This window comes from Manis javanica, chromosome 7, assembly GCF_040802235.1.
Source record: "Manis javanica isolate MJ-LG chromosome 7, MJ_LKY, whole genome shotgun sequence".
NCBI lineage: Eukaryota > Metazoa > Chordata > Mammalia > Pholidota > Manidae > Manis > Manis javanica.
The window spans coordinates 125,684,631-125,698,321 of record NC_133162.1 but is presented as its reverse complement, the minus strand read 5'-3'; the positions used below and the strand labels follow the sequence as shown (position 1 = coordinate 125,698,321).

General features: G+C 38.2%; 1 protein-coding gene across 17 annotated transcripts in view; it reads right to left on the bottom strand.

Moving 5' to 3' along the window:
• Positions 1-13,691, bottom strand: part of PKP4 (plakophilin 4) — a 222,016-nt gene that overhangs the window by 93,731 nt on the left and 114,594 nt on the right. For 16 of the 17 annotated variants that reach the window (XM_073241495.1, XM_073241494.1, XM_073241499.1 and 13 more), the window contains one exon: positions 9,031-9,143. The exons of the other annotated variant lie outside the window; for it this stretch is intronic. In XM_073241495.1, coding sequence (XP_073097596.1) covers positions 9,031-9,143 — 113 coding nt within the window. The remainder of the gene's footprint in view (positions 1-9,030; positions 9,144-13,691) is intronic. 17 annotated transcript variants of the gene reach the window in all.

The window sequence follows — 13,691 nt, the reverse complement described above, 5'->3', positions numbered from 1 at the left end:
CTAACCATATCATCCACTTAACATTTTTAAATACTCAGTGTAAGAAATAGGTAATTCATTTTGAAATATTTATTCACTCGATTAAAACATGTTGTTATATAATGTTTTAAGTCCAAAAAAGATTCTATTACTTATGAAAATATCTTGGCTCAAAATCCAAATTCTGCATGGTCACATTCTTAGGTTAAAATAGGTTAGCTTAATGGAATACTGGTTAAATTGCCTTGGGCTCACATGCCCGACAGACATTTATGTAAGTTTACTTTAAATGGGTTAGAGATAGTTGCTGCTTAGATTTGTGGTCCCAGATGAAATTGGCTTGTGATTGGAATGACAATGAGAAGTAGTAATTAAAATGCCTTTTGGAACTGTGCTTGGGCAAACTGCTCCAGATAAATGACTTCTGTAGAGCTGCAGGTCAGCCACAGACTCATTTGTGTCTTTCAGATGTGGTGCTCTTTACTGTGTTCACAACAGGAGTTGCATCATAAAAATTGAGTGTTACTAAATCTGCTCATAAAAGCATCCATGTAATAAATATTCATTGCAGAAATCCCCAAGAGAGTTTTTGATAATTATATTCAAGTATCAAATAGCGTGTTCTTCATTCAGTCTGAATTAGAAATGAATCAGAGAGCTTTTATTTGTCTGACCATTAAGACAGTCACTAGTGACCAAATACAACAGTAAAAAAGGGAATCTGGTGAACTATATCCTGTGAGTATCACAGGACTTCCGAACAGCTTTACCTACTAGGCACTTTAACAGTAACTCTACAGAGACAATGAGCTCAGCAGTATACACTTTACCACTTTACCGGAAGGGGAAGCAAAGGAGAAAGGGGAAGGCAGCCCTCGTGAGGCGGGGAGGAGGCCGGGTGGAGAGGCTTAAGGGAATCTCAACCCCTTCCTGTACCTTCCCCTGACCCCTAAATGAAAAATGCCTGAAGTAAACCTTTGGGATATCCTCTCTTAGAACCTGAGACAAAGTAGCATTATCTACAATAGCCAAAAAGTAGAAACAACCCAAATGTCTGTTAGCTGGTAAGTAAACAGACAAAATATGGTATATCTATCAATACAATGGAATATTATTAGAAATAAAAAGGGATAAAGTACTGGCATGTGCTACAACGCTAATGAGCCTTAGAAGGTGGCAGTCACAAAGGGCCATATATTGCATGAAACCATATAAAGCAAATGTCCAGAATAGGCAAATCCACACAGATGGAAAGTAGATTAGTACTTCCCAAGGGCTGTGGGGATGGAAGATTGGGGAAGAAGTGCTAATAGATTTCTTTTTGGGGTGATGAAAATGTTCTAAAAATAAATAGTGGTGATAGTTAAACAACTCTGTGAATATACTAAAAATACTGACATGCACACTTTGAAGTGTGAATTTTATGGTATGTGAACTGTATCTCAATAAAACTACTATTTAAAGAACTCAGGTTTTGGCTGGTGAGCGCACTGAAGGTCACAGGGACAGAAATTTATCAGGCATCTTCCTGAGGTGGTACATTAAATAGGTAATAAACTGTCAAGGCACAAACATTCAGTCTTTTCAAAGACTCTTCATTAAAAAAAATGTATCATTTGAGGAGGTTTATTTCACAAAGACTTTAAAATATTCACTGAAGAAAAGACTTGAACCATGAAAAAGCCTTTTCTGCTCCTGTCAGCCCTAAAACGTTTTTAGAATTTCTAATAGTATCAATGGAAGCCTGATGGGCACTAGCGGATGACCCTATAGAGTATAACAAAAAAATGTGAATGGCAGTGGGAATCAAATCTTTTCATTAAAAAATAACACAGTTCTTTTCTTAAGTGGTGATAAGACTATTTGTCAAGATTGTATGACCTTTTTGAAACTGTAAAGAATTCTATTTTCACAGGGCTTCAAACTAACTGAAAGGGAGAGATAATCCCAGCAAGACTGTGAAGTTATTTAATTTCAATATTGCCACCCACATTTCTCCTCATTCAGCCAACATGGACAGGATTTTTCTGAGTTTAGAGTAACTTCCTAACACCAGCACCAGCCAGTTAAAGGATGGACAATGTGAAGGGACCAACTGCTTCTAAGTGGGGTAATCAAAGTTTAAAACAATGTACAAGAGTTAAAATGAAAATTTTAAACTGTGCTGAAGTTGCTTGACTGTCCATGTTTTCTACAATTATTAAAAGGTCCACCTTTAAGTATCTCTTTTTCATTTCAATATAAATGCAAATTTACCGCTTCATCTTAATAAGCAGATAAGCTTTCATTTACAAGATAAAATATGTGGAACCAATGTATGTGCCCCAAAGGAATAAACTTTCTCTTTCACCACCTGTAACTTTCTTAGAAGTAGACAACTTTGTTTCTCAGTTTCTGGGCAATGGTAAGATTCCAAGTCTGTGATCAGGAATAGTTTTGAAATTCTGCACAATAAAATCTTGGAGTTAGTTTCCTCAATTCTGAAATGATCATATTTTCATTTACCGGTTCTTCAATTTGAACTCTATTTTCCTTTTTTTCCCACAAGTTTGTTAGCTGACAAGCTGACCCACTAGTGCCATTTCTCTGCGTGCATGGAATGAGCACCCCAGCCCACACTTTGTACACTTGAAGGCTAACTTTGTCTTGCACTATTTCCCTGGTCACATCTTCCACCCAGAATGCAGCTTGCCTCCCGAAGGCTGTTGGGATCTCTAACTGCTGTCCAATTTCATCCCTAGGCTGCTGCTGGTCCAACCCAAGCTCTTTGTTCCTTTGGGGGTTTCTCAGGCAAGTGGGAACCACTCAAAGTTAGGCCTGGTATGTTAAAGTGGACTTTAGAAACAAGATAAAAAGTTAGCCAGGGGATAGTACCTAAAACTTAAAAAAAAAAAAAGAATTGAAGAGAATGAAATGTAGCAAACATTTTAAAGTGGCTGCCTCTTTTATGGGCATTAATGTCAATTGTGGTAGTTATCTATATGCCCAAACTGTCAAAAATTATACAGCTGTATACTATATAGTGTGAATTTTGCTGTAAGTAAATTACAATTCAATAAACCTGACTTAAAAATAAAGTGGTTATCTCTGAATGGTAGAATCATGGATTTTTCTCTTTATACTTCCTTGAACTTTACAACTTGTCTAAAAGTGAGCACTATTTAACTTCACAGTCAGGAAAAGACAAAACGAAAACAAACACCCTCACCCACACAAACAGTAAGAATACTGCTTTGGCCACCCCTGCCCACTTTTGTGATCCTGGGAATGTAGGGGAGGGGAAATCCCAGGTTAAGGAGCTGGCCCCTCACTGTGGACTATGGGGTCTCTTTACCCCCATCCAGTGAAATTTCAGCTAGACTAATGTTGCAAACGATATTCCACTGATGATGTTGTAAGGAGAGAGAGAATAAATCCCATGCTGATCAAAATTTGGATTTGAAGGTGGTTGCTTAGCGCATGGGAGGCAAGAAGTTTAAAGGGCATATTTCGGTCAGAGGTGCCTGTGCTTTGAGATTCTCCTGAGATGAGCTGTTCATCTTAGAAACAAGATAAAAAGTTAGCCAGTGGGTATTTCTGTTCAGTATCACCGGAGGGGACCTTTCTGTTGCTAAGCCGAGCACACCATGCCCCTGCAGAGTGACCTGCAACAAGGGACATCTCACGTCTTGGCACCCATTGCCTCTTACGGCTGCCACAGGCAGAAACAGTCATCAAGGCACGCTGCCTGCTTGGAGGACCTAAAATCGATCCACCCATCTATCTGTGCTAAATATCTTCCGTGAGCCAAACTACAGTGTCAGAATTAGTGTCATGGAGAATTACTTTTGCTCAGGTGGTACTCCATCCATTTATATTTCATTTAGCAACAGGAGGAAGAGCCTTATGAGCCTGACTTTGTGATTTAAAGAGAAACTAGGGGGTATGCTGTCTGCCCCATCAGATAGTGTCTCTCAGGGGAGACTCACAGGAGGAAGCACACAAGTCTCCGCCCCAGAGCAGTAGATCCTTCTGAGCAAACGGAATTGGTTTTATCTTACAGACACTTGGAGTCATGTTTCAATGATGCTCCAAATACTTTTGGAATGAGGTGAAGTATTAAACACATAGATAACGATAGCACACACAATACAAACACAGAGAAGCTGTAATTTCAGTGAAGTGATGATTCCACAGCCTATCTTCAATGAGGTGAAATATTAAATGCACAGATAACTATAGTATACTCAAAACAAAGGCAGAAAAGTGGTATCTTCTCTATTAACTGATACCATGGCCCACTATAAATAAGATGAAATATTAAATATGTAAAGAACTATACTGTGCTCAGTACAAATGGAGAAGTTACAACTTCTTTATTAACCATTTCTCTAGTCTACCATTAAGGTGAAATATTAAATACATAGATAAATATTAAATGCATAGGTAAATACAGTATATTTGGCACAAATGCAGAAAGGCTGTAAATTTTCTATTAGCTAATCCCATAGCTCACCTTCAGGGCTTTTCAGAGTTGCAATGATTATTTTAGGTCTGATATATTATCACTGGATACAAGCACCATCAATTCCAGATTAAAGATCATTATATACTGATAATGCTTGTGTTGTTAATGCTTTTTTACACTAAATAAAACAAATGGGAAATCATATCACAAATGGGATTTTTATTATCTTATCTAGAGCCAGACTTCCAAAAAGGCATGAACAGAAAAAGAAGCAATCATTTTAATCATTAAGATTTCTAAATGATTTTTTTAATGTTTTTTTTTTTCTTTAAGTTCTTAACCAGGCATATTACAAGAAAACTGCCAGTGGTAACTGTGCAGTTCACTTTAATGATGCTTCCTAAATAAGTACAAGCAGAGGTGCAGCTTCTCCACCTATAAAATGGGAGCAGCTCAAGACATGGGCTAGAAATTCACCTTTAGTACTGCAAGTATGCAGGAACCAAACCGCGCAGTTTTAGAGCCACTCCTTCGGGAGGGGGCCCCACAGTCTATTGTTTAGAACAATATGAGTCACTTATTAAACAGGACTTCATACTGCTGCCGTAATTTTTCCATAGGGTGAGGCCCATAATGGCAAACACTTTGGACAACTGAAAAAGTAACTAAAAATATGCCTTTAATTTCCCTTTATGCTATTTATGTCATCTGTGGAGTAGGAAAAGTAAGAAAATCTTACAGATCACCTTACCAACTCTGATGTCAACTCTGATACCAACTCTGACATAGGAGCTAAGTCAACCAATATGAAAGATACCTAGTTAACAAATCCCCCACTTTGCTAACTAAACTCACTTCCTGTAAGAATGACCTGAATCCAAAGGAAGTTTCATGGCTGTAATCCCATTTTCCATTTCTTCTGGGCAAATGAAAAATAGCTGATGGGAAGAAGGGCGTGGGTCCAACAGCAAATTTCTATTTTCTGTATCTTTAGATTCTTGTTCTGAGACAGTTGGTGAGGACTGAAGACAGAGGGAAATCTCTTAAGTGACACAATAAAAACTTAGGTATGCACCCTTTACTAACACTGTTTCCTAATGGGCTCCTTGCCAAGGTGTAAACCTGGTGGTCACCGAGGAGAGTGACTGTGTTAACAGTCTTAAGGGCCACTGGAAAGCACACTGAAAGCTGTGAAGAGGGCAGATAAGAGAGGGCGTAGAGAGAAACCCAAAGATGCCAAGTACGTAACCTAATGGCAAAGCACCCTTACTTGATGAGCTTAAAACACACTGAGCTTCATTAAGGTTCATTATTCATTCAACCAACATTTGGCTGGGGACCTGCCTGCTGAGTAACAGGCACTGTGCCAGGGCTGTGGGGTTGGGTGCACCTAACCACTTCATAGGAGAGCTAATACAGGCATAGAGGAACAGTTACAAGGGTTCCGATGAAGAGAGATGACTTCCCCAGAGAAACATGGGAAAGGCTGTAAGGAAGGGTTAGCATTTAGCTGCGGGCATCAAGAGTACATGAGAATCCAGTGTGAGATGTAAGACAGTCAAAGTGGACCAATGATCATTCCAACCAGAGTTCACTGAATGAAGGAAGCTGCCTTACTCATAATCTGTAAGACTCCACAATAGGCTCCTGTGCTGCTGCCTGGCCTCTCTTCATTCTCACCTATGAACTACACATGACCATGGCAAGTGCTTCCAATGACGTTCCGCAGGTCTCCGTCTCCTTTATAGACGTAATGAAGGTGAAGCTTACCATCACCCTGATTCCCAGTTTCCCACGATCCAATGCCAGTGGTACCTTTCGCACCTTGTAAGCCACTAGGTCCTATCAGGACGTGTCCTAGACACTACGAGCCTCTGGGTGTTCCAACACAACCTCAGGGTGGAATCACACATACCTTTGTGCTGACCCTTCTCTGGTCAGCCTGGCTCCCATTTCTGCAGGACCCATTCATTCACCCAACATTCACTGACTGAGCCCCCAGCGACACGCCAGGTACCATGCGGGGCACTGAGATCCAGTCACAGAGCACCAAAATCTACAGTAAGAATTACTCACAGTATGTCTAGCAGATTTTTAACAAACCTATGGAATTAACTCATTCAACTATATCCACTTAAAATTATTTAATATTTTAAAACTTAAAGTACAGAAAGTAATCCAATGGCCATGCACGCATCGACCACCTCTTCATTTAACAGATGTCAGTATTCTGTCACGTCTGCTCCAATGGCATCTAAATGAAATGTCACAGATTCAGCTAGAGTGTATCTTCCGATGGTGCTTCCTCTACCTTTCCTCCCTAGACATACCATTATCTTAAAATGGTGTCATTCCAAAATATTTTTTATACTTTTATTATACATGCATACATCTATTAGCAATATAAAATATTATTTAAATGCTCTACAATACTGTTACATATATTTAAAAAGTGTTCATAATGATATCCTTTTATATCTATTTCTTTTGGAACATTGGGTTTTCACTTAGCAGTCTGTTTGGCAAAGATGCCCACATTTGATAGATGTAGAATTTAGTTATTTCATTTTAACTTCTCTTGAGTTTACTTATCCAGTTTATTTATCATTTTCACTCTGATGGATAATTATGTTCTTTCTAATATTTGACTTTCACAAATAATGATAATGAGTATCCTTGCACTCTTTGCTTGTGCAAACCTATCAGACTTTATCTAGTGAAAATTCTCACTCACTGTAGAGGTTTTCCAACTTGAGTTTTATCTGATTGCGAGCTCATCTTTAGTGACATTAGTTTCCGAGCTCAGGATTCCTGAACAATGTGGAGAGTTAACATTTGGGCTTCAGAACTCAGAAGTGGTGCAAGCCTGGGGTTTGCCAAGAGTGCAGCCCTTTGACGGTCATGGCTTAATGCAGCAATCTTAAGTTCAAATGTACCACCCTGGGCACACACAAGCCTCATTCCTTGGTGCCTGTATGCATATTAAACCCAAGACTCGAGTGCTTTTTCAGGGGTTTAACTGTCCCGAGACCTCCTGCAGAGGGAGCTAAAATTCCCCCAGCTTTGGCTTTCAGTTCCCTTTCTATTTCTAATGCCTGGGAAATTTCCTTTCTCTTTTGTCATTTCTCTAGATATTGACTTGTATTGTTGATATAACAAGTACTTGTAGGAACTTATTCTATGCTAGTTTAGTTAGCTAAACTGCCAGAAAAAAGGTACTAACTGAATTCTTCAAATGTTGAATCAATTTTTCTATTAGTGTACAATTATACATTCTTTATATAATTTTAAAATTTAATTTAAAATTACACATTTTATATCTGTCAGTTCATTCTTTTTGGAAATATACAATACTGTATTAGTTTGTGAATTGTTTTTGATGCTAAAGACACAGATAATTTTTAAAAAATACTAAATAGAATTAAAAGTAATTTTTGACAATTTTATCTTTCTTGATAAATTATTTCATTGAGTATTATACTACAAAGCCAGAGTTAGAGATTCCTTATTTACAGTTTTATGCCTTGCTTATAATTTCTCTTCCTATAAAAAACCCCCTGGATTATTTTAAGAACAATCATATAATTTGACATTTGTGTTTTAAAAGTTGTATTGATCTTATTGTTTATTTTATTCCTACTGAATGTTATCAATATGCATAACTGCTAAAGGTCACAGATGAGAAAATTCATGAGAACATAACTTACCAGCCTAATATTTTTAAATTCATAGCAATAATTAGCTAGAAAAGAAACTACAGACAGCATTCTATTCACTAAGGATTGCTTTGCCTATGAGAAACAGAAGATACTGAGAAGTAGAACAATTATGATGTTAGAAATAACTGAGAGACAAGTTATTGTGGGCACACACTTAATTAGGAGTAAACAAGCCAAGTTTAAAATGCCAGCAACATAAGTATTTTATGGTAAGCTTTACTGGAATATGTAATTACTAGGAAGAAAGCCACTGATAGGAAAAGCAGTGATATCACCATTTGGAGCTTACAACAGTAATTTTTAGAGTAATGATGTTTTTAAATAGCATAAGAGACTAAATATAAAATAAGAATTGTGATTAAATGTGTTTTTTTCCCCAGTAACATACTGGTTTTGAATTTACTGTATCTGAGTACACTAAGTAATTCATACAGTAATTATTTTGTACTTTTACAGAGTCCTAGAAAAACTCAAGATAAAGTGAAAATTTTAAATGTAATCATTTAGAAACATTCTTTAGTTGAACAAAAAAATCAACACCAGGTTTCAAAGGCAATAAACCTCACCAAGTAATTATCAATTAATTGTGAAAAACATTCACTAATTATGTCTGCATATGAGAAATCAAATTTCTAAAGGTAGCACAGTAGCTTTTGCTAAAGAGTCTTACCAATGCCATGTAACACACACTTCAGGCACAGGACTGAAGGATAATCAATACCGCAAGAGGCTTCTCAAAATTAGAATACATTGACATTTTCAGTATCAGATTCAGGCAGGCAAGTTACCAGTGGCAATGCTAACAGAATCATCTGCAGCATCCAGGACAAACTAAGAGGCATGGAGTTTGAAGCCATGCAGAGAGAGCCATCCATCTGCCTGTACCTGGTGCTGGCGATGCTGGGGGATTCTGCTCCAAGCCTACATCTTTCCAGCTGACTGGCAACAATCTGCCTCTCCACTTCCAGTTCTCGGGTGAGTCGTTGAAACTGAAGCTCCTGTGATTCAAGGAAATAAAAGGCATATAAGACGCCAAGGTTTGCTGCTCAGGCAGACATACGAATTCATGCACATCACAGGAAACATAGGAACGTACCATAACATAACACTATCATGTGGCTTTGTGGAATTAAAGTTTTGGATAGAACTGGGGGCCTAAATAACCTGCCCATTTGCAGCTTTATCAAACTTAAAGGCACTAGAATATCAGCCTTTGTTTGGCACTAGAAACATGTAAATCTCTGCTTTTTTCTGGTTTTTTGCTCTAATGGAGGTGTTCAAACAGCATTTCTGCTATAGTATTGTGTTAACCACAGGTATGCAGAGTCCTTACCTGGTATGTCTAAGTCAGAGGGACACCAAACAATCTAAGCTTTTCATCCTCAATTCTCACAATTAGAACTTTATCATGCTTGATCTAAAACCTGTTAACTGTTTAGGGAAAAAAAAAAAAAACACCATTCCAATACCAGAGAAAAAGTCTTGCTTTATTTAACTGTAATATAAGCACCCCAATTTTACTATTGTTGCAAACACATTCATGTGTCACTGCGTGAAGGGGAGGAAACAAACCTCTGAGCCATAATATAGACTTTGAAATTGTGTACAAAACTGGAAGGATTGTCTAAAACATTTATATTTTTCATTCTATGTGGCATCACGAAGGCAAGCGAGTTCTATTACAGGATGAGATGCTTTAACTTTATTTGTACTTATTGCTACCTTGACAGGATTTTCATAAGCAGAAAGTATGCCATGCTCTAAAACATCTATAAATCAAATCAAGTATACTCCAACAGCCTCAAGACACACACATCTCCAATGCCTCCAGCTCCCCTGGGCCATGCAATCTCCTTGTAAGTCTACTCAAAGCAAACACCGACTTGTAAGTAGTTTGACTCAATCACTGCTGGTTTGAAATACCAGGCATATGAACCCTAAATCTAGAAACTTATCAGAAATAAGACAGCCTTGAATATTATTTTTGACAGTATGTAAATATTTTTTGTCATGGAAAAGTAAAAACAATTTAATTGAAGGTCTATTAACTCCCTGTGGAATCAGGCACATGTGCCATTACTTAATAGCATTAGTTTTACAAATTCTACCAACCACTCTTAGAACAATTTTTAAGAAGTAGCCCCTGAACTCCTTATTGTTTTCCGATATTGAAAATCCTTTTCTAATGAGCTCAAGTGGTGTGGACATTAGGGCAGGGGCTGAATGAGTAAGTGGCTCAATAATGCTGCACAACATGATTATAATGGGAGGGCAAGCAGGACATTGCCTACTTCTGCTTGGTAATTCCTAGATCACTGGTTCTTAATAAATGTTCAGCAAAAAGACCAGATAGATAATAGTTGTACAACATTCAGTACCAGGCTGAGATAATTGATTTTAAGGCCAAACAGTATTATGTTTACCTCACACTTAAGTCTTTCTTTGTCCTTAAGCTGAATTATATTTTTTGTGATATACTTTATTCTTTCACTTATTTTATTCTATTGTTTATTATATACCTCTTTTCCCAGAGGACTGGCTACTCGTATCCAGCTGGGCCAGGAAAGGACCGTCCATGACTCCCTGAATATTGCCTGAGCCATCACATTACCTCTGTGCTCAGAGTTCAGTGGAGTGTTTTCTTTGTTTTAGGATGGCCAAAAGTTACCAGGGTAGAATTAAGATATGTTTTCAACCAGAACATTAAAAAAAACCCCTCCATTCATAGAGAAAAAATCAATAATGAGATTTGTATCATGTTTGTTGCTGCCTATGACCTTTTGAACATCTTTTTAAAGGCAGTGGTTGGGAAATTTCCTGTCTGAACGCACAAGTTGGAACTTGCTGTCCCATAATTCCTTTCCTCAAAAGCATAGACAGGGGACTTTGGTTCTGCCAAGAAGATGCCAGACTGTGACTCAGGTGCTGAAACCAAGACTGTGTCAGCAGAAAACATGAAGCTCATTTTGTTTCTCTTCCCCCTTCTTGAGGCACTCCCTGCAATAGGTCTCCAGGTCAAGTTCTTAACATGGAAATGTTCTCACATGTGCTTGTGCTTGGTGGCAGCGTCAGTAGGTTCTTTATCTGACCAATTTTGTGGCAAAGATTCATACTCTGTTTGTGGCAGCTTAGTCTCCAGGCTTGTTTACCAGTCCTTGCAACAAGTATGAGAATTCACTAATACCCACTTAATAGATGCCTTTTTCTGCATAATTAGCCATGTCAATCTCTGTTTCCTGCAACTACAAAGCTTGACTGACACACCTATGGAAACCATTTACTGTTGGTGAGTTGCTAGGACAGCTACATATCCATGATGTAGCTACATTTTTTATTTACAAGTTGGGTCATTCCTTTAGCATTTTTTTGGACCGAGAAAAGTCCACATTATATCCCTACTGGCCATGGAGCCCATAATATTGAATATCACTGGCTACTTTTATCAAAACCATTCTACCCATTATTTACTCACACTTTGCACAAGTAGGAAGTCATTAAAAACCCAAAAGCAGAGTATCAGGAATCTCTAATGTAAGAATTTGTAAAGTTACCTAATACCTGTGAATATTTACAAGTAAAATATATGTATGCTTTGCTGCAAAATTATTACCCCTAGAATATAAATTAAACACTGTTACATGAACAGCACTGAGATGGATGAGTAGGATATAAATATTTGACGATTCTGTCTCTACTGGCTTCTTAGACTGACTGATGAGGAAGTCGGTGTTACATAGTCATATAAAAACACACCTAATGATTTCCAAAATAACACTCATTAAGATGATTATGCAGAGATACCATCTATTCATTTGAACATTTTCTTTTATCCTCTAAACTTAGATTGCGAAGGCTATTCCTTCTATCAGTATCCAAAACAGGGCATCTGAATTGCAAGGGGACCTCATAATTGTTCTCCTTCAGGAAAAGTAAGGAAAGTAATGTTAAAAGAACTTGCCAGTGACTCAGTATATGATAGTTTCTTAAGTTCTGACAAAAAAGACTATAAACAAACTTAAAAAGTCAAGGCCACTAATTCATCACAGAAGTAGAGTCAGTTCATATGTGTTTGAGAGCTTTTCTTTATGTTTGTCTCATCTCAGGCAACCACACTGATAAATCTTCTGAGAGTCAAGGCAATAGAACACGAAGCTTCACTTCCATGACCTCGTTCGGCCTTCGGGAGCGGACAGAACTGCACTGCCCCGGCCATCGGCTATGTCGGGGGGGAGGGCCCTCGGCTGCACAGAAGAGTCTTGCCCAAGGGCACACCTTTCTGGGCAGCGCGCATCCAGCCTCTGATTGAAGTAGGAATACAAAGCCAGGCCCGGTTGCTCTAGAGCTCCCTGTGGGCTTGGCCGGTCTGCGCGGTGCTTGGACTTCTCCCCTGGCCTTGCACTGCCCAATCCTGCTTTTCCTTCCCCTCTCCGCCCCAGAAGTTGACCTGCAGTGAACACTCTGTCTGCAAAACTCCATCTCAAGGAGAGCCCAACCCGAGGCAGTGCTGTTTTTGGCTTCCTTTTATATCATGATAGGAATTTCCTCATTCTTAATTTTTAAATATTATAAGACACTTCAAATGTACAAGAAACACAGACAATAACAAAATGTGCTTTGGAGAACTTATCCCAATTATCACAAATCTTAGTATTTTGTTACATTTGCTTCAGGTTTTTTGAGAGAGAAAACATTATAGATACAATAAAATCTCCTGGTTTCTCTCTCCTGAATCCTATTTCTCTCTCTTCCTCTCTCTCCAGAAAAAAACCATTATCCTGAATTTGGTGTTTTATTAGTCACATGAGTATTGTGTATTATTACTACTCCATATTCACACACCCATAAATGATATACAGTACTGCTTTGCATGTTCATACAATTTGTATCAGTGGCATACTGCACAGTTTTCTGCAGATTGCTTTTACTTTGATTTTGAGATTATCAGTATTGGTATGTGTAGATCTAGTTCATTTATTTTCACTGTTCTATAGTATTCTATTGTGTGACTACAGGACAATGTATTTATATGTTCTCATCATGAATCCTTGGGATGGTTCCAATTCTGAGCAACTATAAGCATACTGCAGCATAAACATCCTTGTATAAATCATCTTGTGCTCATGTGCCAGACTTCTTCAGAGACTCAGAAGTGGAATTGCTGGGTTAAGATTATGCATATCTTCAACTTTACTTGATAATGCTTATCAAATTCCTTTCCAAAGTAGTTGTCCCAATTTACATTAGTCAGCAGTGTATGAGAGTTCCACTTACTCCACATTCTCACTGACATTGATTGCAGTGCTTAAATCCGCTCCCCTTTTAAATATGATGGACATGGGATGCCACCCTGCACTTGTTTTCTTTTGCATTTCCTTGATTCACCATGTTTCCAAATGTTTACTGATTATTTAAGTTTCTGAATCTCAGGTATCATAAACTCTTAAGGGGAGACTTCTCCCCTACTGCCAGCAACCAGGCTTATCCTCTCTCCTGTGGCACAGGTTTCTCAGCACCCTTACACTAATGGGGTGGCTTGGTAAAGGCTT